Genomic DNA, 23,464 nt, shown 5'->3' with positions numbered 1-23,464 from the left:
GCATATGACAGGGTGTGATGCATGATCTTGCGACAACTTTTCGAGTCCGGCGTCCTCAATTGGCTGCTTACAAGCTTCGGCTCATTGGTCGATGTGACAATCCCACCCTCCGAAGACGTGATGTGCCGTGAATTGCAGCAAAATACTCAAGCACCGCATACCCCACATCAAGATCGATCAGCATAGCGAGCCTCAACTGTGATACTATAAAATTGCCCCGACACGATCATATGGACGCTACTCAGCACTGAAGTAAGGCCGAAGCACGTAATTTGCCATCGCATGGTCGCAATGGCAACATGCCGACACCGCCGTTGTCCCACGTCGATGTGCTCTTTCTCAATATGGGAACTCATGACGATTCAGTACAAAAGGCTGTGGATCAGAGTCGGTACCTTGCGTGGAGCATTTTGTGCGCGCAGACAATCATGTCCAAATTCTCGACAATTGACTTGAACAGCAAAAGCAGCGCTGGTACGACCGATGTCGAGAAGCAACTCACTCATGAGTCTCCAACTGTGCCAATCGCAGCCACAAAGACCTTGGGTGCTGGAGTTAGTGATGCTTCCAGTACATTTTACCCCGTTGCTAACATGTCAAGACGGCGCTTCCAATCGGAGTCTTCGCGACGACTTTGACCACGCTGTCGCTCAGTCTGATGGAATGGCGAGGAGTGACCACAAACAATGTCTTCGTCGCCAACTTCTTCTTTGCGGCGGCATTCGGCAAGTTACCGGAATGTACGATGTGTGTGTGCTTTGGCTGACTGGATACTAGGCCTGGTAGTCACTGCACAGTGGGAGCTGTCCGTCGGTAATGGTTTCGCGTATACTGTCTTCAGCGCTTTTGGTCTGTTCTACGCCGGCTTTGGTGCGATTTTGACCCCTGCCTTCGGAGTTGAGGCAGCATATGGAGGCGATCTGAAGCAATACAATAACGCTCTCGGGTTCTTCATGATCAGTGAGTTGCTCAGGACCGACAAGTGGTGAAAGCGCTACTAATCGTGTGACAGTGTGGACGGTCTTCGCCTTGGTGTTCCTCGTGGCCTCGTTGCCGACAAACCTGGTCTACATCATCATCTTCTTTTGTGTCGAGCTGGGATTCTTGCTAGTGTCGGCGTCTTATTTTGCCACGGCAGATGGACACCCGACCTCGTCCGTCGCGCTCAAGAAAGGCGGTGGTGCGTTCTGTTTCTTGGCTGGATTGACCGGGTGGTATCTGACGTTCGCGCTGCTGCTGAAAGACTCCATCGTTGAGCTACCACTCGGCGACACTTCTCGGTTCTTCGCTAAGAGAAAAGCGGAATGAGCTAGGAGTAACGGAAGGCTCGCATGCTGGCGACTGAAGGTCCCTCGGAGGTGTGCAGGTTGCTGCGATTGTTGATGCGCTGTGACAGTGCGGAGTTGGGGATGATGCGATTGAGGGGTTAGATGGCGAGCGCGGTTCGCGTTTGGACGTGCGCACTGGTTACAGACTAGTCTCGTTTTGGGTTAGCTCAAATGCGATGATGCAGGTGCGGTCCGCCGACGCGTCTCACTCTCCAACTTTCACGTTCACATGTGGTAGCAACACTGCGCATCTTACCCCCACGTTATCGGACTATCGCTAGCTATACCTGCCCGCCGGCAGGCAGCTCAACACTCACCATGTCGGCGATATATCCCTGTCTCTCCGGTCGTTCTCATCGCCATCGTAAACCTACTCATGTACTTATGTGCACCAATGCGAGTGCCTCGAGAATGAACAAATAGCACGCAATACTCTGCGTGATTCTCATCATCCGGAGACATATTTTGCGAGGTATAGATATAAAATCATGATCGAAACGTAGAGATGTCATCATTCTATCCATCTACACGATGGCCATGACGAATGGTACTAACAGCGAGTCCGGAAATGCGCAGCAAGTCGACTTCAGAGACCCGGCTGTCTATGCTGAGTATGAGACGAAGTGGTCTTCTATTCCGGAAGACGAAGCAGGCTGGCTCCAGCGTGCTCAAGATGTAGCCGATGTTCTCGCCGTTGATGCCGTCGTGCGAGATCAAGAGAACAAATCCCCACGGGCAGAAGTTGCGCTACTGAAGCACTCCGGATTACTGAAGCTCCTTGGTCCGAAGAAGTATGGTGGCGGTGGTCAGCCTTGGAGTGTAGGCTACAAGGCGATTCGGAAGGTCGCCGAAGCAGACGGGTAAGGTCTTCCCCTCCCCGTACGCATATGTATACTAACTGTCCTAGGTCAATCGGCATGCTCCTCGGCTACCACCTCCTCTGGTCAACCACAGCAAACATCGTTGGCTCACCCGAACAAGCCGATCGCTTCCAGAAGCTAATAATCTCGAACAACTACTTCATCGGCGGCGCGGTCAATCCCCGCGACAGCGACCTATCCATCAAGTCCGACGGCGATGGCCTCGTCTTCAACGGGTTCAAGTTCTTCAACACAGGCGGTGTTGTCTCTGATCTCACGGTTCTCGAGGGCGTATACGAAGGCACTGGGAATCACATCTTCGCTTTCGCAAAGACGGATCAACCAGGCATCCAATTCGGACATGATTGGAACAATATTGGTCTGCGCTTGACGGAGTCAGGTAGCGTCAAGATCTCCGATGTGCGCGTACCTTGGACGGATGCGCTGGGTTGGAACGTCGAGAAGAAAGAACCAGATCCCCGTGCGCTGCAGATACCGTTCGCAACGCTACTCCTCCCCACCATCCAGCTTGTCTTCAGTAACTTTTACCTCGGTATTGCACTGGGCGCACAACAATATGCCGCGAAATATACAGTGAAGGGAACTCGAGCCTGGCCATTCGGTGGCGACGTAAGCACATCCACATCCTCCGAACCAGTACATATCGCTAACGCATAAGCAGAACAAAGAGAAAGCCACGGATGAATTCTACATCCTTGAACGCTACGGCAACTTCCACGCCCACCTCCGCGCCGCATCCGCCCTGGCGGACCGCGCTGGCCAAGAAGTCGACGCCATCTTGAACAAATACGCAGGCGATCTGGATACCCGCGGGAAGCTGACTGCACGGCAGCGAGGGGAGCTGGCGGAATGGGTCGCAAGCGTCAAGGTCGTTACAACGGATACAAGCCTGCGGGTTACTTCTGGGGTGTTTGAGGTCACAGGCGCGAAAGCGACGAGTGCGAAAGTAGGCTTGGACCGGTTTTGGAGAGATGTCAGGACGCATACGCTACATGATCCAGTGGCGTATAAGAATCGCGAGTTGGGGAGGTTTGAGTTGTTGGCTGAGATTCCTGAGGCTACTTGGTATACCTGATTGCGCTACTCAAATGCACTGCGGCCTGCTCGCTCCAAAATCTCCAGGTCTGATATACTTGTTGTGATTACGAAGTCATAGATCGTGGGTGATGAATGAATCTCAGTAATACGTTTTCCCTGCCTCAGGCTCTGTGACTGGTTTCGACGAGAGCGAACAATGTTTGAAACCCGTAACAACTTCATGCTCCGTGACGCCCCATTGAACTTTGGCTAGGTGCGCATTGACATCGCCAGGTGGTGGGTGACAGGCGGCGCTGATCGCAAGACTGCAAGACGCCACAACAGGCACTCTTACTTCTCTCTTCCTAAGCCCCATAGCACCAATCACAGCCACCAACCCAAAGAGAATGGAGATCAAGACCACAAGGCTTAGAGCAGAGAAGCCGATCGCTGATGTTGATGTCGCGATCGTATTACGGGAATTATCATCCCCCAAGCCACCCAAGCTTAACGTGAAGGTCCGAACGAGGAAAAAGGCCTGTGACATTAACCAGTGGAGCGTAGCACTGATAGCAAGAAGAGGAAGACTCCATCTGTACGGCATCTGTAAGAAGTATGTACTTCTTTGATGGCCATACGGCTGCGTAACTCTGAGGCCTTTTCTGGATGCCCCCAGATTGTTCCACTCTTGTTCTGCAGCCATAGACGTACAGACAATGTTGATCCAGAAGTAACAAAAGGACAACAGGACCTGCGGGACGTTGGAAAGCCAGGCGCTCCATAGAGTAGCTGTCTCTTGGCTTACTGCAGGATTCATGTAGGAGGTGGAAGAAGTCCCCCATCTTGAGTGTGCCACCAAGGCGCCTGCAAGGGCGGCACCACACAGAAGCAGGCAGATAACGGATCTGTATGGTCAGCCACGTGTTTGGTGATGAGGGGAATGAACTTACAAGAATGCATAGACTTTCGAGGCTACGTCGTGGTATGGGGAGAAGTATGATCGTGAATACGGAAGCCACGAGCCCTGGAGTCGTAAATGAAGTTGTTCGATCTCTTTGTTGCCACGATTGTATCCAATCTTCGGGAGATCCTTCCTCGCAACCATTCCCTCTCGGCTAAGCAGGCACTTGTCGATGGTATAGCGATCTCTTTGCTCCAAGAACGAGCTTGCAGCGTCTCCTAAGGTGACCAGGTAGGACGAACGGTCTATCACAAGCACCGAGAACATGACGGCAAACTTAATGAAGTTGAAGCATGCGACCAAGATGAGGAACCGCTTGCTGACTTGCACTTTACTTGGGACTGAAAGGTCCTTTTTCGAGGCAGCTTTTGCTACATGTAACCAGACGCCGCTCCTACGCTTGCCGAATGATCCAAGGTTGGAATAATCCAGCCATCTAGACGATTCCGTAACGAGATTCTTCACTGTGGCACGACCCCCAACTGTATCGGATTCTACGTAGGAGACATTGATTTGCGCAAAAGTGATGTTTGGTAGCTCGGAGATGGCGCTGTTTTGCGCAAAGGCGGTGTCCATTTGCGCGAAGGTCGTGTTAAACGGGAGGAACGCGAGATCCATAGCCATCTTGTCAATCGCTAGAAACACGTCGCCGTGGATCGAGTTATGCTCCTTGGAATATGGCTCGTGCCACTCGTCAGCTGACAGGGACCAGTAATCCCCTTGAGTCCAGGTATGGTTATCAGTACTGTCGGATATCTGCTTCCATGCTTCTGACGCGATGTCTATGGTTCTGATCAAATAATCATCTCTGTTGGTAATGAGTTTGAACACCGAGGCGTTGTAGCTGATGCAAATAAGCTTGCGCAGTCCTGAGGCTCATCCGAAACGTACAACATATGCAATGGTGTTGACGATAACGCCAACACGAAGCAGAGGAATCTGCGACTCCATGGAATAGCTCGCATATTGCGACTACTTAGTCGTCCGACATCAAGCCACTCTTCTCTTGCGTGCGCAGCATCCACGTCTTGCCGTGTTGGGGAATTCAGGACTTGCATAGTGTAATTTGACGAAGATAGCAAGAGCGTGCTGAGTGCGTTAATAAGAATATGCAAAGCAGTATTCCACTTTGAAGCGAACGCCTCATCTCCTTCCATGATCGTGGAAATACCCTCAACATCATAGCCGGATTTGCTGGTTGCTCCGACGATGATAAGCGCAATGTTGCAGGAAAGGACGAAGAAGGACATGCAACAGCCAAATAGCACCCCCATGCGCCACCCATGGAAGCGACTTCGTCTCAGTCGCAGATCCCAAGCTTGTGTTACTTTCCTAATTGGGCGTGGAAGCTGTGGTGGTGTCCAACGTTGTGATGTCCTCAGAAGAGCATTGTTGGCTGTGATGATCTTGGTGTCCGGCATGGGTTGCCTGCATGGGTCAGCCTTGCGTACAAGACTCTGGTATATAGATTTGCAGCTCACGCGATTGGGTCGCTTGCGCTGTCTTCGTCTTGCACGATCGTCTTATTGTTACTCGAGGTGTTATGGTGTAGCGAAGCCTCTGTAGTGCGCTGTGGCAAGTGTATAAGTGGTATGGCATCGTCAGATTCCCCGTAGTCCGCTCGCAAAGGTGGGAGAGAAGGTGCCGGCGAGAGGTGCGCATATTTGTGAGTCTTTGGCATGTCTGGTAGTAACAACACTATTGAGAAGAGAAGAAAAGACGGAAGCAGTAAGCTTACGAGGGGCGAGAATGCTTATCATGGCACGGCAGCATCTTGACAAGGCTGAGACCGCGATTGCAGTGGCTGTCTTGACAACCGCCCCCATGTGGTTGCACAACCACGTTCGTGTCATCCTATTGGTAGGTGTGTATGGTAATATGCATGAGAGTCGGGCGAGGCTGAGACTACGCGAATGTGCATATTGTGATGCCTGAGCGTGCGGTACTCGACGAAGCTATGCGGGCTGTCGCACACATTCGTCATGGCGAATATCACCTAGGTATTGACAATGGCATATTGGGAGTAGTGCACGCTTGGAACGCGCAGCCCAGGTATCCGCAAGGTAGTAGTTGTCGTTGGTGGTTATCGGGCGGGGTGGAAGAAGCTGGAAGTTGCGAGTTGATCGTGACGCGGGCACGTGAAACGAAGTTCCGCGGCTGTGGCCTCATCAAGTCAGCACAGCCCTAACGCATCTCACATAACCTTCATCCTTCCACCTCCACCTCCACCCACGCGCACTCGAACCACTCACTTCGCATCGCACGCAGTCAACCTTCGCGACAAATCCATCACGATGGGTGCACCCAAATACCAAAACGTGCCTCAGCGCGACTCGCTCGACGAGGCGGCACCCGCGCCGTCATATTCGCAGGCGCCACCCAGCTACCAGGCGGCCAACGACCCCCAAGAAGCCCTCCTCAGCGGCGTCCCGCGCGGCGAAAACGACAACCTGCCCGATGACTTCAAGTTTGGCGGTGTTGTGGCAGAGGCGACACTGGACATCCGGATGGCCTTCATCCGCAAGGTCTACGCCATCTTGTAAGTATCCACGCCTCAAAGACATGTCGCACGTACTAATGCCATACAGGACCGTCCAACTCCTTGCTACCGCCGCCGTTAGCGCCCTCTCGATGATGTCGGAATCGTACAAGAACTTCATTCAGCAAACGCCCGCGCTCATGTGGGTGTCGCTCATCGGCTCCTTTGTCTTCCTCGGCCTCACCTTCTGGAAGCGCAAGTCGTACCCGACCAACCTCCTCTTCCTCGCCGGCTTCACCGCCATGGAAGCATACTCCATCTCCGTCATCGTCTCCTTCACCGACTCCAGAATTGTGCTGCAGGCGCTCTTCTTCACACTGGGCATATTCATCGCGCTGAGCCTGTTCGCCTGCCAGAGCAAGTACGACTTCACGCACTGGGCACCGTACCTTTTCGGCGCGCTGTGGGTGGTGGTGCTGTTCGGCTTCATGTCCATGTTCTTCCCGCACAGCAGCTCGGTCGAGCTAGGATACGGCGTTGTCTGCGCGCTCATTTTCTCTGGCTACATCCTGGTGGACACACAGATGATTATGCGCCACTACCACGTTGAGGAGGAGATTGCGGCGTCCATCTCCCTCTACCTCGACATTATCAACCTGTTCCTCGCCATCTTGAGGATCCTCAACTCGCAGAACAACAACTAGGCGGGGGGAATATAGCAGGAGCTAGATTCACTTGGGAGAAATTGTACGGCGTTATGGGTATTGATATCATTGTGCTGGGAACGTGTCGTTCAAGGAGCTGGGTATGGATTCTGAGACTCTATGTTACTTAGCCGTAGTTGTATAATACCACTTTTACACTTCTCTTCGTGTTCAAAGCAAGTGCCAGAGAATCGGCGTTTGTATGGTGAAGACATTTCTTCTGTCTTATGATGGGGTCGACGCGCCATTCTATCGCACGCCGCATCCAATAGCTATGCATGCATATCAGTCAGGCCATGGCGGGGTAGCACTATGGGGCTGCAGGGAGCGTGGGCGCGTTGATAGGTCGGGAGGGTGAAACGCCCGGACCCTTGATTTTCGGAGCACCAAGCTTCGTCGGCGGATGTCTTGGCAAACCGACCCTCGCAGGAACTCGACGATAACGGGTGCAGGGCCGTGTTAGGGGCAGAAGAGGACGAGATTGAGCTTCGATATAGGCTTGCCACCTCCTTTCGCGCCGATGCAACACTGCCTGCCTTTGTCCGCGTTACACCCTTAGGCGCATGCTGCAGTCGGGTTAGGCGAGGCCCCATTTTTGAAGTGGGCAGATTCATAGCGCGCTCCAGACACTTGTCTTGCTACAGCGAATACTGCTAGCTCCCGCGACACCTGTCCAGAAATACAGGGAGAGCAATTGGACACGCCTGTGCCATCCTTCACCCAGACTCGCAGCTGGCACGCAGGCAAAGGTGCAATTCGCGTGGCCCGCTCAGGAGATTGTTGATCCGCGCTTGCCCCATCCATCTCTAAACCCTGAATATCTTTGCTTGGGACCACCACACCGCTCCCTCGACTCTGCTCTGCCCGGGCGCATCGTGCTCTCCCCCGCCGAAACCTCGCCTACGCATCGACGACAGTCCGCGCCCATTCTTTCTGCCGTTTCGCTGCTCAATGGCTGTTGGTTGCTGAGACACGCACCCCAATCCGTTCGCTAAGACGTGACTGTTGAGCGACAACCACATCGACTCATTGAGCCCACACGCCGCACTACACGCCGGGCACCGACTCCGGAAACCGTCGCCGGACAGCAAGCACTCTCTGGAATTCATTCCTCTGCCATTGGCTCCTCTATCGGACCGCCTCGAGACAGCGGGTATCGCGACAGCGTCGCTCCAACACCCTCTCGCTCCCCACATTGGGGCATATTGCAACCAGCCACCATGGTGACGACACACAACGCCAACCGCGCGCTGGGAAAGACGCACACGGCGGACATGCAGGCGCAAAAGCTACCGACTGCGCCCAAGAGGCGGAAGATGCAGGCAAAGAAGGTCGAGGATGAGGGGCTCATGGCCTCTCTGTGCACCCTCATCTTGGAACACCAGATTGGTACGCTCTCGCAGAGACTCGAGGATACTGAACATGTGAATAATAACTCCCACAGGCATCTCGGTCAACCTCCTCACCCTCCTCGTCCTCACCCACACATTCTTCCCTCGCGCCCGCAGCCGGACCAACAAGTTCTTCCACATGTCGTACTACAACCCCGACACCAACATGTACGGCTGTGGCACCGACGATCTGCCCTTTGTCCTACTGTGGACTGTCATCTTCACTGGTGTACGCGTCGCTGTCATGGAATACCTGCTCGACCCGCTGGCAAGGCTGGGTGGCATCAGGACAAAGAAGGGCCTGGACAGGTTCAAGGAGCAGGCCTGGTTGATTGTCTACTACACCGCGTCGTGGTCCTTGGGAATGGTATGTCGCACAATACATAACATATGTGGACGCAGTGCTAACAAGGCTACAGTACATCATGTACCACTCAGAGTTCTGGCTTGACTTGCACGGCATCTGGGAAGGCTGGCCTTTCCGTGAGGCAGACGGCCTTTTCAAGTGGTACTACCTCGTCCAATGGGGCTTCTGGGTCCAGCAGCTTCTTGTCGTCAACATTGAGGAGAAGCGCAAGGACTACGCGCAGATGTTCACCCACCACATCTTCACCACCGCGCTGATGTGCTTGTCATACGGCTACTTCCACATGCGCGTCGGAATCGTCATTCTGACCATCATGGACTTTGTCGACATTATCCTGCCGGTAAGCAGTCCGAAATCACTAGTTGAGCACGACAACTGACAGACACAGACCGCAAAACTCCTCAAGTACATGGGCTACTCGAATGCCTGCGACTACGCTTTCGGTCTCTTCGTCATTGCCTGGGTCGTTACCCGTCACGTTCTCTACATGATGGTCTGCTGGTCCATCTACGCATACGCCCCAGTCGACATGGCACCCGGTTGCTATCTCGCCGACTCCACCTCGAAGTACACCTCGTTCGTCCCCGCATCCAACACATCGCAATTCGAAGCATACGGGGGTAACAACCACTGGGGCAACCTCCTCAAGGCATACAACGACCGCAACGGACCCATCTGCTGGAATCCGCAACTCCGCTACTACTTCCTCGCGCTGCTCCTCACCCTCCAAGTCTTCTGCTGCATCTGGTTCGCCACCATCGCGAAGATCGTCTACAAAGTACTCATGGGCAACGCAGCGGAGGATCTGCGCTCAGATGACGAGGGCGAGGACGAGGAGGTCGAGCAGGAACAAACCAAGACCATCTTCAACATGGCAACCACCTGCGGCGAGAGCGGAATGAGCTCCATGACGCCAAAGGAAGAGGAAGTCGGCGTCGATGCCCTCACCTTTGCGCGTCTCAACGGCGCCAGCCAGCGCCGACAAGCAAAGAGGGAAAGCTCGCGCGCAAGTGGGATTAGTATTCCCGGCCATGGCGATCGCAAGGAGCTGCTCGGTCGCATTGGTTGTGATAAGCCTTCGTAGGCTTCTTTGTGGTCATCACCACAACGGTTGTGTTGATGTTTTCTCCGTGCGTTACGAAAAGTCTCGCGGGCGTCTGTGGCGTCATAGACTATATAGTCTTGGGTCCATTTCTTCCGAAGTTTTTGGAAAGGGTGTATAGGTTTTTCGAGGGAATATACCACCATTTGGCTTGGTTCGATGTGCGGTTCCGTCTTGCGGTTGATGATCATATGTATACCCCCAGAAATCGAAGTTAGAGTGTTTTCTTGAATCTGTTCGATCGAGATGTTTGCCATGGGCGTGAAGTACGGATGATGCTCGATTACGCGGCGTGGCTACCACCAAAGCATGCGCAGTCATCCCGCTCTACACCTCGGCCCATGGCTAGTGTGAGTGGGATGGTGGGGCTGATGTTTACACATCACGAACGTTGGTCTGACTACCTGGGTACCAACCAAACATCAAACATAACACGTGTTGTGAAGGCTCCCCCTTGCATTAGCAACTGTGCCGTTGACATACAGCATATCGTGTCCTGAAACTAAAACCCTTCACATTACCAGCCGTTCACACCGAATAGTCCGTGAACCTCTACATAACACCCACGAAATCCCCTTTGGAAACAGCGGAATTCTGCCAGCAAATAATATACACATCAACACTACTGCCACATTACCGCTACACCACCACCACACCACCATGTCACTCCCCGACAACCCCACCCTCCCCACCCCACCCTTCTACACCCACATCCTCAACATCAACAACCTGCGCCTAGCCACCCACTCCCTCAAGACCACCTCCGGCGCCACCCTGCGTCCCAACCTCCTCTTCCGCAGCGCCGAAGTCGCCAAGTTGGACACCGCCGGCTGGACCGCCGTCCGCGATATCGGCATCGCCCACGTCTTCGACCTCCGCAGCTTACCCGAAGTAGAAAAGGGCTGGGCGGGTATTGTTGGAGATGATGCATCCGGCAAGCAAGATTTCAGACCAGGCTGGATCCAAGCCATGGAGGAAGCAGGTGTGAAACGCACGTGGACACCCGTGTTTTCAGATGAAGACTATAGTCCTGAGAGGTTGGCGGAGAGGTATGCGAATTATATGGATGAGGATGTCAAGGGGTTTGTGGAGGCTTATGCTAGTATTTTGACCGATGGGGGGAAGGCATATGGGACTATACTGAGATATCTGGCTGGTCTGTCTGTACCACCATCCGATGACAGCGGTAACAGCGAGGGAAAAGAAGGACAGAAACACGGTGCGCTTATTCACTGCACAGCCGGCAAAGACCGAACAGGAATCTTCTTCGGCCTCCTCTTCGATTTCCTCGGCGTCCCGCGCGAGCAGATCGCGCATGAGTACCAACTCACCGAACTCGGCCTCCGCCCTGCTCGGGACGAGATTGTAGAGCGCTTGTTGACCAGTCCGGGGTTTAGGAAGTATATGCTTGCGCAATCAACCGGACGACCTCTATCGAAGGAGGAGATGGCACAGATTATCCAAGGAAGGGATAGCGAGGGTTCTGATACGTCGGACTTTCCGCCTGAGATTCTGGAGAAGGGTAGGCAGGCTGCGTTGAGGATGGTGGGGTCGAGGAAGGAGAGTATGCTGGCGAGTTTGGAGATGTTGGATAGCCGGTTTGGGGGTGCGGAACGGTATATGAGGGAGTACTGTGGGCTTGGGGATGGGGAGTTGGAGGCGCTGAGGAGGAATTTGGTGGTTGAGAAGGCGGAGTGACTAGGTGTGGGTGTGGAAGTTTCGACGAGACGAAGAGGAAGGCTGTAGCAGTAATCTTGCCAACCAACAGTAAAATGACGCAGCCCGCGGTCGAAGAAGGGATGTATTATGAAAAGTCAATCATGTGACTGCGCTCCTGCATCTTCGTTTCGGGAAAGCGTCCGCGATGTAACAATTCCTCTGATCATACTGCCAATATCTCTCCCGTAGGCTTCGTCCTGAAGGAACCCAGGAGGTGTAGAAGAAGCCGAAGAATGTGTTATTTTCGTCTTGTTTGCCCGCGCGTTTGTTCAGTAGATACAAAAGGTTGTAGTTTGGTTATCAACTCAATTTTCAACGGTCTTTGGACAGTATATTATATGTGCATTTTCTCTCATTTTTGGAAGTATCTCTTCGTCTAGGTCGTCGATGTTGCGGAAGTTGTGTGTGGCCAGTTTCGGTCTGCGTCATCGCAGCACCATGGAACGGTCTTTGGTGTTCATCATGCTCTTATATTGCGTCCAGAAACGACTCTTTTCTGGTTCCTTTCTAACTTAGCACAATGGATCGTCACGTAACTGCTGTAGGAACTGCTCTGTGACGTGCATGCGCTGTTCACTTCCCTCGTCACCCCACTCGGCGCGCATCTCGGCCAGCCGCTCTTTGTGTCTCTTCCGCATGAGCTCTAGACGCGTGTCATGCTCTGCAAACGCTTCCCGAAGCATCTCGCATGGAGGTGGACGTAGTTCGGCACTTCCATGTAGTTGTTCGTCGGTTGATACGTAGTGGAATGTCCATTGGCCTGGTTCTTCGAATTGAAGACCACAACTGGCGATTGGGCATACACATGGTGATTTGAGAGTATATTGATATTATGCTTCGGTAGCCTGGATCAAGAGTAGCTTCCGGGCGTTAATCATATATATGCAGGGCTCCATCTTGTCGTGAAGCCAACGCCACCATTTACCCACAGGTCCAGATCGTTCCTGAATTGGTGGGATTACAACTTGCATTGATTGTAAGGGCTCGGTCAGCTCCCAAGATACTCGTTTATCGGTAGATTTGATCGCTCGCCAAAGCTTTCTCGACCTGGGGCGATTAGGATTAACGGGATCAAGATGGAAATTCGATGCGTGTACGTGGACCCCATTCGGGCATCCTTCTGCCAGCTGAGTCTGCGCCTCCAGAGGCTCTTCTTCGGGTTCGAGAATAAGGTTTGTGCTAAACTCGACGCTTATAAGAGAGGGAAACCATACGCGCAGTGTCGTCCAGAACGCAGCTATCTGGTGTTCCGCGTAGAGCCTCGCTTTTTCCTCATCTAGGAACTTGATGTAATGCGGTGTGAGATCCACCCAGTCACCATGAAGGGTCGTTTTCGAATTCAACAGCTCAACGATGATGTACTGCATGTACTTGTGAGCTTCGAGAGCGACATGTGTGAGGCCCGCATATCCGCCAGAAAGTACCCAAGAGCCCTGGATGCGATATTGTACCGTGGGATCAGACCAGAAAAGCTTTGCTGCTTCTTTCCGTGTTACAGGTGACGCACGCATGAGCTGGAAGAGCGTTGCGTTGTCGCAAAACGACAACATATAGTGCTAAAGGTCGCGTTTTAGCTAGTACTTTAGTACTAGGTTTGTTAATTAACTACTTATTTATCCCTAATTTCTATTAAATATAATAACCTATATCTATCTAGTAGTAATATATATTATAAGATAGCGCGCCTACTAAAGCTAACCTTATTATCTATTATTTACTGCTACTACTACTACTACCTTTAATTCTATACTTACCTAACTATTAAGCCTAAAGTAACTTTACTTAGAATTATTAATATCTAAGTAAAATTTTTATTACTAAATAGCTTATTTATAAATGCTTTTTTACTTACTTATAGCTTAATTAATTTCTTCTTATCTTTTATCTTTCTAATTACTTATTCTTATTAACTAATATATAGATTTACTAACTTAATATCTTTATTATTAATCTTAATAGCGTAATAAAGAAGCTTATAATCTAGTAGTATAATTTTAAAAGCCTCTTAAGTAGTAATCTACGTCTATATTATTTTACTATTAGTCTAGAGTATAATATAGCTTATACTTACTAGTATAAGTATATTATTCTAGTTCTAATTTAGTTTAATAGTATAAAGATAGGCTAACTTCTTATATATTTTCTTAAGATATTTTTATAAACTTTTAATACTTTCTATTACTATAACTATAAAATTACTAAAAGCTCTTTTATTAATAAAGATATAAATACACTTAATAAAGGTAGTTATTTTAAACTTTTAAAGTTAGTAATAGTAGTAAGATAAAATATAGTACTAATTTAGATTTTTAGATAATATAGTATAAAAGAAAAAAGTAGAAATTAGAATAGTAGTATTTTAACTTATTAGATATATTTAAAGATCTTTTTCTTACTACTATAACTATACTTTATAATCTTAGTTATTTTTTATACTTAAAAAAGCTTATAGAGTTTTATAGTACTTATTAGAGATATTTTTTAGCTATTTAATAAAATTTTTATTTATAGCTTCTACTTAAGCTAAAAGGCTTAAAACTATTACTAAGCTAATTATTACTATAAATAGGTAGAGAGCCTATTTTCTTATAAATTTACTTATTTAGAAGTACTTTATATACTTTAATAGTTTAGTATTATCTTAAAAATTATATAGTACTAAAGCTCTAATAGTAGATATAAGAAGTGTTTAAAAGTTTTAAGTAAGAAATATACTATTTTCTTTTTCTAATAAATATAATATTAAAAAAGTATATATATCTTACTATAATAAGTTATATATAGATTTTAGTTTAAGAACGTAGTCTATAAACTCTTAGGTATAATACTAGATTAAGTTCTAGAAGCGCGTACTTATATATTAAGTAAATAATAGCTAGATAGTAATCTAGAATAAAGTAGCGTTATTAAAAGTAAGTTATTATTAGAAATATCTTATAATAGCGTTCTTACTATAAAGAATAGTTATCTACGCTAAGCTATTTATAAGTAGTCTAGTATCTATATACTAGTGTACTTAAGATACTCTAAGATAGATAAACTAAATAAGTATAATAGATAGCGTACTCTACTTATCTAAGAGTATAACTATTACCTACTTAAGTAATAACTTCTAGAGAATAAAGTAAATAGAGAACTATTTTTATAGTCTTACTAACTATATCTAGAAAATATACTCTATATAGTAATAGCTTTAGAAACTCTACTAAGTCTACTATAGAAAGAATAGAGTACGCCTTTAACTTAGACTATAGTCTAGTTTTAAATTAAGCTAAGTCTTTAAGATAGTACTTTAGTATATAGTATAATTATAATAGCTTTAATATTATTTACTAAAGTACTATCTAGTATATTACTATAGTACTATAGTTACTAGTAAGACTAATAATTTAGAGAAATACTATTAGTTACTAGTAACTTCTAAGAGAATATTTCTTAGTTATAATAAGTTAAAGTTTTTAAGTATAATAGTATATAAAGCTATATACTACTAATATTCTTTTTTCTTTTATATAACTCTAATACTTTATAATAGTAATCTTTATAATACTAACTTATATAACTATAAAAAAAATTAACTTTAGTATAATTATACTTAAGCTAGTACTTATAAAGTAAAAAGCTAATAATACTTAGCTTAAAATAATAATAATTTTAGCTACTAACTTAGTAACTTTAAAAAAAAGTAGACTTTAGTATTATAACTATAAAATCTAGTACTAAAAAAACGTTTATAGTATATAAAAAAAACGCTTTAGTTATTATATAATACTAATAGCTAAAGTTTAAAAGCTAAGTTAAAAAATAAAAAAATACGCTAAGATTATAGTAATTATAATACTATATAATAATATTTTTATATTAGTACTTTTATCTTTATAAGATATTAACTATTTTTTTATACTTAAGAACTTAAAAGAAAAAATCTTATTAGCTTTATGTAAGCTATATAGTATTAAATAGAATTAGTAAATTATTATTAAAGATAAATTATATAACTAGTATAAGTTAAGTAGCGTAGCTAAAAGTAGTAAAGTAGTAATAGACTAGCTTCTAGTAAAATTAATAAGGTGTATTAAAATATTCTTAAAGACTTTGTGTAGTTACTAGGTCTACTACAATAGGTTGGTTACTGTTTTTTATCCCGAAGACAGCTTCAGAGCAAAAGGTCGTTACTTCATGGAATACTGTCGTTGATTCAATACTGAGAAAGTGAGCAAGCATCTCAACTAGAAAGACAGATCCGACGCACCCATTCCCTTTATCTTATGCTTCGACAGCAAAGGTATCTATCTAGTTGCGTGCGATGTGAGAACGTAAATTTAATCTCAGAATTGAGACGTCGCTCGGAAACGCGCATGACTTCATCGAGAACAGGGCGCTCACAACGTCCTCGTTATCGCGATCAACATTTCGAAGTTCGAGACTCACTGGCTAGATATCGGGTTCTCCGAAAATACCATCAAGATCAACGGTGTCATAAAGCCGATGAGGAAAGAGACGACATTTCTGACGACAGACAGAGATGGGAAGGAAGTGATGTCTTGAACCTGGCACTATATAGCGTTCGGAGTAACTCGCAGTAGAGATCATACGTCCGAAGTACGTCACGCGCACGACGCTTTGACGCATACCGCCTATCAGCGCTGCGCATTGCTTTCGGGGAAAGTGCGGAGGGTCGTCTAGGGAAGTCGGTATGGGCGAAGCGGAAGTCACGTCGAACGGAAAGCACAACATCGCTGTTCAGACACCGCGCTCTTGCTGCCTTCCGCGCCTACCAATTTTCCTTTGACCCTCATCCACTTCACTCAGTGTAGACTTCCTCAAACACAGCATCGGAGACGCCACCCGCCATGCGCATTCCCGCTACTGCCATGATGCTCAGCATGCTCATGCTACTGATCTTCTGCATCCAAGATATCGCCGCCTTGCCAACGGAAGCGTCCGACAATTTGTGGAAGCATATGACTGTACGTCGCTTCCGTCCGAACTACAAGGGTCAGGTACTGACAGCTTTTCCTTCAGATCCAAGTCTGTAACGTGGCCAACTTCAAAGGAGCCTGCCGTTACTTCGACGTCATGGTGGACGAGTGTCGCGACATCAGCAGCGATTAGTACGTATAGATTATGTTATCTATGTTATCTTGAGATATGAAGCTTGTGCTAACACATGCGCCTCAGCTCCAGAGAGATAAGCTCAGTTCGCGCCGTGACCCATATGGGCTGCTGTCAACTGTATCGGTATGCTCATTCCTCACTGGGTTCTCTATGGTCTGATCACATGCTCACAAAGGCTAATTGTAGAACCCCACGCTGCGAGGCTCTCTTCGGCGATACCGACATGGCCGTACGCTGGGGCGAAGGCGGTAAATCGACACTTTCAGGTTGGACGAAGCGGGATATCAAGAGCATGAAGTGCTTTATCCTGGGCCGGCCAACCGAGATGATCGACTACTACTGAGTGAGCGTCGCGGGGACGAACAAGGGTCGATGCGCCGGTATACAATGCGCTCGAATTGAACATGGACTCATAACTGAGAAGTTTGGTAGCTAGAGAGAAGCTTCACAAAAGCTGTTTGTTTGAGTGTGAGTGAGGAGACCCGCGAATCGTATGAGATCGAGAGCGGACAATATTACAATGGTGGTATATTATGGTCTATACAAGGAAGACAATCCGAAAGATGCTCTATTCTGTCCCGCATGGAACCGTAGCGGACCGTACAGGTAGTGTACATGATATCGTAGTAAAGGTCAGGGTATCGGTAGGAAGAAGAGGGCCGAGCGGTCAAACTCGGGCGGGGTATATAATGTCGTGACGTCGTAGCGTGAGGGTATCGTAAATAGAAGAGGAGGGGGTACTAGCCAAGCGCAGGTACGAAGTGAAAATGAGCGAGAAAATAAGGAAGGCGGATGAATCCAGCAGCCGGCGCCGGGCTCGAGTGCTTATCGAAAGAAGGGCAAGTGAGGTCGAGAGGGGACGTATTCTCATGACTGCTACTCGCATTACAGCAGCTTGAAGTTCTTTTCTTCGCAGTGGGCACCAAAAGCTTCGTCGTCCATTTTACCGTAGATGTAAGCTTCGCCGACGAATAGGTACCCAAGATGTTCACCAGAGCCATTTTGAGTTGGTCGGAGGATGACGGGGACGCTGCAGCCATACAAAATAGCAATCACATCCCCCTTCTCGGTCCTGGGTGGGCCAAAGCCAACGAGTTCGTCATGGTCGAAGTCGCAAGTGTTGGTGGTGGCACTACAAATGGGGTCGCCTCTGAGGAAGGATCGGTTCCAGGTGACAGCACGGACGCGACAAAGGTAGTCGTACACTATGTCACGAAATCCACTTTGGAGGTTTCGACGGTGCTGTAATATGGTGTTGATGTTGATGTGGCCATTGTTCGTTTGGAAGGAGAGGCAATGTTCACATGCTGCTTTGTACCAATGAGGGGGTGGGTTGCCCTGTGGATCGCGGTCCGCGACAAGAGTTTGCCATAGCTTGGCCGGAACCTGGTTGATCTCGGTCGCATTCTTGTCGAAAACCCAGCCTAGGCCTTCCAAGCAGTCTTTGGTGATGACACCATCGGGGAATGGATCAGTACGGAAAGACACTGTACCTATCATAACACCCTTCACGTGCATCGACATGTCGTGCGTGACCTGGGCTGGTATGGCGGAGGCGCGATGGACAGGACTTCGAGGGAACTTGACCTGGGCTTGCTTGCCTTGCCTGCCGCAGGCGTTGTAGTTGTTACTACCGGGTAGCCCGACAAAGCTGTCGCCAGCCTTCCGGCCGCGAAATAGATCTTCGCCCTTTCCCCAAGCTGAGTCTTCGACGAACAAGATCCAGGAAGGTAGCGGGACTAGTCGAGGAGTTGTCGGCGTTCGCTCTTGTCGTTCTTTCAACGCCCAATGGCGACAGATTATGTCGATGGATCCCGTGGTGTCTACAACCCATTTGACGAAGTCCCGGTATATCTCAAAGAGATCTTTGCTGTAGTTCGGGGCAGGCGGTGGCTTTAGCGGTCCTGTGGCACGCGGGTCGTATCTGGTAACCTCTTTAGAAATACTCCTGAAGGCATTGATGGTGTCGCGTGGATCGGACGTGTCAAAACCTGACAAAGAGCATACCAAGCTCTCCAATCCTTTCGTAGATTCCAGGGTGCCGTCGGGTCGCTTTCGGAATAACGTGGATGTCATGTCTACCAACAGCTTGGCACCCAGGTGCTCGATCTCCAGAGTTGAGTCATCGTTCAAGTGGTTTCGCTTGACCTGAGACGATTCATAATGCATCATAAGTCGCGCTTTCAGAAGTTCAAAGTGTCGATGAAAGATGGCGATGGCGGTTTGGAAATCGCTCCAGTCTCGCACATGCTTGCCACAATGAACTGAAGCGGATTGCGCAAATGCCAGCTCCTGTATGACCCAGCGCCGGGAGAACCTAGGGAGAATAAGCGGGGGAACAAGTCTGCATTGACATACTCTTACCAGCTCCACTTGAGAAGTTCGTACAGGCTTGCCCAGTCTTCGATATACGTATCGCCAGCGAGAAGAGCCGAGTAATTATCCGGATTGACTACCACGGGGATAAAAGCCATGGCTCTGTTGGAGACGAGATCGTCGGCATTGTCGGAGCCAAGCCATACGTTGACGTTGTAGGCTTTGCGGTAGATGTGCGCCATCTTTAGCACTTGTTCTTCTTTTTCTTTGGTGTCGGATTGATTGATGCACAATGCGTCCACCCAAAGCGCGATAGGCTCGTTGTCTTTCCGCAAATGTCTGAGAGCTTCGTAGAGATTTGGCTTGATCTTGATCATCTTGTCTTGCACAGCCGCTTTGAGTACATCAACTGCTTTTGTGATAGATTTGACGGGAGATGAGGCTGGATCGTCCTGGATGACAATAGTACTGTCGTCTGCGCTATTTCCCCAGTTGTATGAGAGGGCACAGTAAGGATAGTCTTCAGTTCCGAGCTGCTCATCGTTCACGACCAGTAACGTAGCGTTGACCTGCTCGTCGAAAGAGCCCGGCTTTATGATCAGGAGACGGACCTCGTCTTCAGGGATGCGTTTGTAATGGTACATCCTGCTCACCTGACCCAACACTTCTGCCCATTTCGTTCCTTTTGACGAGGCGGATGGGCTACTCGTGGTCGTATTGAAGCTATGCCTGTTGATCTTAACGGCATATCGTTGCGCCCATGCCTGCTTGGAAAGAGCAATAGGTGGTGCCGGACGAGCGATTCCGCGTTCAATCGGAGGAACGTTCGCTTGAAGTGCGCGTCTCACGAGAGATTGAGGTGTGTTCGGCATATCATCGAATTGAGCTTCCGGATCAGCCGGAGAGCTGTATGTTGGTAATGTTGAAGAGTGTCGGATGGAAGCCTGCCCTCGTCCAGCGTGTGGTGGGGTATGAGGCGGAGATTGAGGGATGATATTCGTGCGGGCGGAAGCTGTCGAGCGGCGAGTAACCTTCGGCGAACGATCCATATCGTCATGCTGAGCTTCGGTTCTCCGCCGTTTCTGGGGCGAGTTGGGTGGTTGTTTCTTGGGGGTCATCTTGAGGACTCGAAGACGGTGGACCAACCTGAAGGAGAGATGACGCGCAGAGAGTTAAATATGTGGGTAAGAGTCATATCTCATAGCTGCAGGAACAGAGGTTCCGCCCACAGCGCCACGCGTTCAAGTGGTGGCGCCCATAGAAAACCCCTGATCTGTGCATGCAAAGCACTAGCGAAGGGTTGTGTGTGTGGTGGGGGAAATCATTGATATGTCAACAACATCCACATGCGTACTTCCAGGGCCTGCGACGGATAGTTGCTTTTCGTAAGGTCGCAGCATATATCGAATAGACGGGAGCGACTGGCCCCCTACGCTAAGCCTCGGGCCGCATCACTTCTCAGTATCGGTATCGGAAACGGCCGACGGAAGAGCGATTGCGTAGAAGGATCAAGTACCCTTGCTTGGACCCTCGCTGTAGGCTAGTAATCGGTAAGCTGGGGCCCAAAAGTTCTGCTCCCAGAAATAGTTCTTCGCGATATGGTATCGCAAGTATGTCATTGACACTTGATAGTGAGGGTGAAGACGAGCGTGTCCAACGACAGATAGGCGGGATGCGATGGATTACCAGGTGACGAAATCTCCAATATGGCGGTGTGGGGTCGTTGCGGCGTAGCGGTATTTTTGGGGCTGAGGCTGTGGCTTAACTCACATATGAGAGGTCTCTTGCATCCTGGTAGTATTCGGCAGCCCTGTCACCCAAGTCTAGACGTTAGAAGAATCGATGGGAGCGAGTGGGGCTGTGCCTGCCAAGGTCAGGCACGCTCGCTCGTGGAACTACCGACTGGAAGGTAGCAAAGTTGATGTGATTCGAAAAATCAGCCTATTGCAACCCTCCAAAGAAAGTGTTGAGTCTTGCGGTGAGGTCACAATACTCCCATAAACAGTGCGGTATACTCTGCCGAGGGTCAAGTCGAGCTGAAAGACCCCTCGCTTCATCCCGATCTTTCTGCCTTCTTGCCTTCTGATCATGGCTGCCTAAATGTGAGTTATCAGAGAATTCTCGCATGCTGTATGCCGTGTGCCACAAACAGCTGATCAGCGTTTACGAAGTTGAAAGTGAAGTTGAGGGCTGATGGTTCTTTGACGGCACTCATTCCTTATGAAGAATTACCATCTCACGATAGCATTGACCGGCGTCGTGTTGCGTATCCACACGGCGCATTGCAGAGCCTAAGCGTCCACCAAGCGGATGGGTAGGAAACGACGTCTTCGAAGGTGGTGAGTGTTGGGGCGGGCTGCGGCTGGGCTGTGCGCTGCCGCCTAGGTATCGCAAAACGTTCCAACTTCGCTCAGCCACAGATCGGGAGGCCACCGGTAAGGCGTTCTTCGTATCAACACATGATGCGCAATTTGATCATTGACGTTTGCTTGCAGCACTTGGGTCGTGGCGAGTGATTATGAGTGACAATGGCAGCCTGGAAGGTGGCGGTGTTTGGGGGAAGCACCAGGGCAGCGGCGCTCCCCTGAGGTAGCCGAAGCCGGAGTAGCGCGTCTCCCTGTTGGAAGTGACGCCCAGCGCCTCCCAGCATCAACCGCTCCTCCACAGCATATTCACCAACGAGACACATTCGCGCACTTAACAGTCAAAAGTAGCAATTACACTCATGTAATCTGAAATGCACTTATTCCACCATGAGGTGTATGTGCTTGAACAACATTTCTAGCCAGAGATGCGATTCGAAGCCGACTTTCATCTTCAATTTATTTGCGCTTCTTCCTTAAGTTTTCTTCATCCGATTCATCGTCCAGCTCTTCATCGCTCAACACCTCTTCGTCCAAATCTTCCTCGTTCAGATCCTGCAAATCAGACTATGTTAACTGATCCTGCATAGTTCTATCGTCAACACCGCTTTCCTCTTCCCCACCGACCCCACCCCCCTTCTCCTCTTCCGCGCTTTGTTCAGACTGACGCTCGCCAATCATACTCAGCAATTTGATCCACTGTTCAACATCCGGATAAGCCTTCCAGTCGCCTTCATGGCGTGTGTAAACTCCCCCTGGCCGACACTAATCTTCCTCTTCGGGAACGAATTCAAGGGGTTGGATGTCCAGCGAAGTAAGCAGCCAGTCCATGAAATCCGAATGCGCCGTTTCCGCATTATTGACCAGTACGGAAGCTCGAGCAAGGTATCGCGGCCTCAGAGTCAACAACGCGAGCATAACTGGCAAAGCAAGGTCTCCAAACAACTTGCCTATTTGCTTGATACGTTCAGTCTGATAGTCGTAGTATCCGACCAACTCCTCCCCAAACATCTTGTCTCTCAATCCGTCGCCGAAGTCGGGAGACCTCCCCTTCCCCCAACCCGTGAGTTCAGGAAAGACAGTAGGGCAAAGCCCACCATCCATCAGATTCCTAAAAGGCACCGCCTTATATCCTTCCCCCCGAATACACCCATGAGCCAAATACTCATGCTCGCCATGATACTCACCCGGATCCAAAAGATGCGGCACCCACCAGATCCTCACCTCGCCATCCAGCTTCTCGCGATCAATCACAGCAACGTGAACATCGCTATACTCCAGAGAACAAGTATACGCATAGCAAAGAACCGTGTGAAGAGAAGCAGCCCACGAGCTAAACTCTGTCAGAACGTCTTCGTCGGCGGAGAAGTGGGCTTGCGCCATGGCATGCAGTTCTTTCTCCTGTCTTTTGTAAAACCCGGTGACTTGCCTGCCGTTCATGTAGCCTCGGGGTATGATCTCGGTTGCGTTGATGACGGAGCATTCGCGGCCGCCGCCGCTGGATTCGTCGAAGGCGCGGAAGAGGTAGCGTGGGACGCGGTTTCGCATGGCTAGGTTTACGGGTCGAGTTAGTTGTACGGGGGCTGTAGCTGCTGCATCGCTATCTTACCTTCGAAATGGTCCTTTCGCTGGCCGGCGGTCTCTTCGCCATCAGGACTCTGCACGTGTAGAGGCATCGAATAGGTGTCGATCTGTGTGCTCTGTCGCTTGTTGATTTA

At 49.2% G+C, this 23,464-nt stretch overlaps 9 protein-coding genes across 9 annotated transcripts; 6 read left to right on the top strand and 3 right to left on the bottom strand.

Moving 5' to 3' along the window:
• Window positions 1–428: 428 nt before the first annotated feature.
• Window positions 429–1,308, top strand: J4E79_010830 (uncharacterized protein; the record flags this gene model as incomplete). Its single annotated transcript, XM_049359663.1, has 4 exons — window positions 429–554; window positions 602–740; window positions 778–960; window positions 1,013–1,308. The coding sequence occupies 4 exons, from the start codon at window positions 429–431 to the stop codon at window positions 1,306–1,308; spliced, it is 744 nt and encodes a 247-aa protein (XP_049205965.1).
• A 551-nt stretch (window positions 1,309–1,859) lies between these two features.
• Window positions 1,860–3,284, top strand: J4E79_010829 (uncharacterized protein; the record flags this gene model as incomplete). The annotated part of the gene is made up of 3 exons (XM_049359662.1): window positions 1,860–2,188; window positions 2,236–2,818; window positions 2,871–3,284. 3 exons carry the CDS (start codon window positions 1,860–1,862, stop codon window positions 3,282–3,284), a joined length of 1,326 nt encoding a protein of 441 aa, XP_049205964.1.
• A 488-nt stretch (window positions 3,285–3,772) lies between these two features.
• Window positions 3,773–4,811, bottom strand: J4E79_010828 (uncharacterized protein; the record flags this gene model as incomplete). The annotated part of the gene is made up of 2 exons (XM_049359661.1): window positions 3,773–3,830; window positions 4,177–4,811. 2 exons carry the CDS (start codon window positions 4,809–4,811, stop codon window positions 3,773–3,775), a joined length of 693 nt encoding a protein of 230 aa, XP_049205963.1.
• Window positions 4,812–6,481: 1,670 nt separating this feature from the next.
• J4E79_010827 (uncharacterized protein) lies at window positions 6,482–7,370 on the top strand (the record flags this gene model as incomplete). The annotated part of the gene is made up of 2 exons (XM_049359660.1): window positions 6,482–6,726; window positions 6,776–7,370. The coding sequence occupies 2 exons, from the start codon at window positions 6,482–6,484 to the stop codon at window positions 7,368–7,370; spliced, it is 840 nt and encodes a 279-aa protein (XP_049205962.1).
• Window positions 7,371–8,590: 1,220 nt separating this feature from the next.
• Window positions 8,591–10,212, top strand: J4E79_010826 (uncharacterized protein; the record flags this gene model as incomplete). Its single annotated transcript, XM_049359659.1, has 4 exons — window positions 8,591–8,759; window positions 8,815–9,128; window positions 9,181–9,468; window positions 9,517–10,212. The coding sequence occupies 4 exons, from the start codon at window positions 8,591–8,593 to the stop codon at window positions 10,210–10,212; spliced, it is 1,467 nt and encodes a 488-aa protein (XP_049205961.1).
• A 678-nt stretch (window positions 10,213–10,890) lies between these two features.
• On the top strand, window positions 10,891–11,928 carry J4E79_010825 (uncharacterized protein; the record flags this gene model as incomplete). Its single annotated transcript, XM_049359658.1, has 1 exon — window positions 10,891–11,928. The coding sequence occupies one exon, from the start codon at window positions 10,891–10,893 to the stop codon at window positions 11,926–11,928; it is 1,038 nt and encodes a 345-aa protein (XP_049205960.1).
• Window positions 11,929–16,802: 4,874 nt separating this feature from the next.
• On the top strand, window positions 16,803–17,410 carry J4E79_010824 (uncharacterized protein; the record flags this gene model as incomplete). The annotated part of the gene is made up of 4 exons (XM_049359657.1): window positions 16,803–16,919; window positions 16,963–17,063; window positions 17,131–17,190; window positions 17,254–17,410. The coding sequence occupies 4 exons, from the start codon at window positions 16,803–16,805 to the stop codon at window positions 17,408–17,410; spliced, it is 435 nt and encodes a 144-aa protein (XP_049205959.1).
• A 542-nt stretch (window positions 17,411–17,952) lies between these two features.
• J4E79_010823 (uncharacterized protein) lies at window positions 17,953–20,501 on the bottom strand (the record flags this gene model as incomplete). Its single annotated transcript, XM_049359656.1, has 2 exons — window positions 17,953–19,384; window positions 19,432–20,501. 2 exons carry the CDS (start codon window positions 20,499–20,501, stop codon window positions 17,953–17,955), a joined length of 2,502 nt encoding a protein of 833 aa, XP_049205958.1.
• A 2,010-nt stretch (window positions 20,502–22,511) lies between these two features.
• Window positions 22,512–23,422, bottom strand: J4E79_010822 (uncharacterized protein; the record flags this gene model as incomplete). Its single annotated transcript, XM_049359655.1, has 2 exons — window positions 22,512–23,296; window positions 23,356–23,422. The coding sequence occupies 2 exons, from the start codon at window positions 23,420–23,422 to the stop codon at window positions 22,512–22,514; spliced, it is 852 nt and encodes a 283-aa protein (XP_049205957.1).
• Window positions 23,423–23,464: the final 42 nt, after the last annotated feature.

Source organism: Alternaria viburni (genome assembly GCF_023758015.1).
Source record: "Alternaria viburni strain BMP 2772 chromosome Unknown scaffold_33, whole genome shotgun sequence".
Classification (NCBI taxonomy): domain Eukaryota; kingdom Fungi; phylum Ascomycota; class Dothideomycetes; order Pleosporales; family Pleosporaceae; genus Alternaria; species Alternaria viburni.
This window is presented reverse-complemented; position numbering and strand designations above follow the sequence as displayed.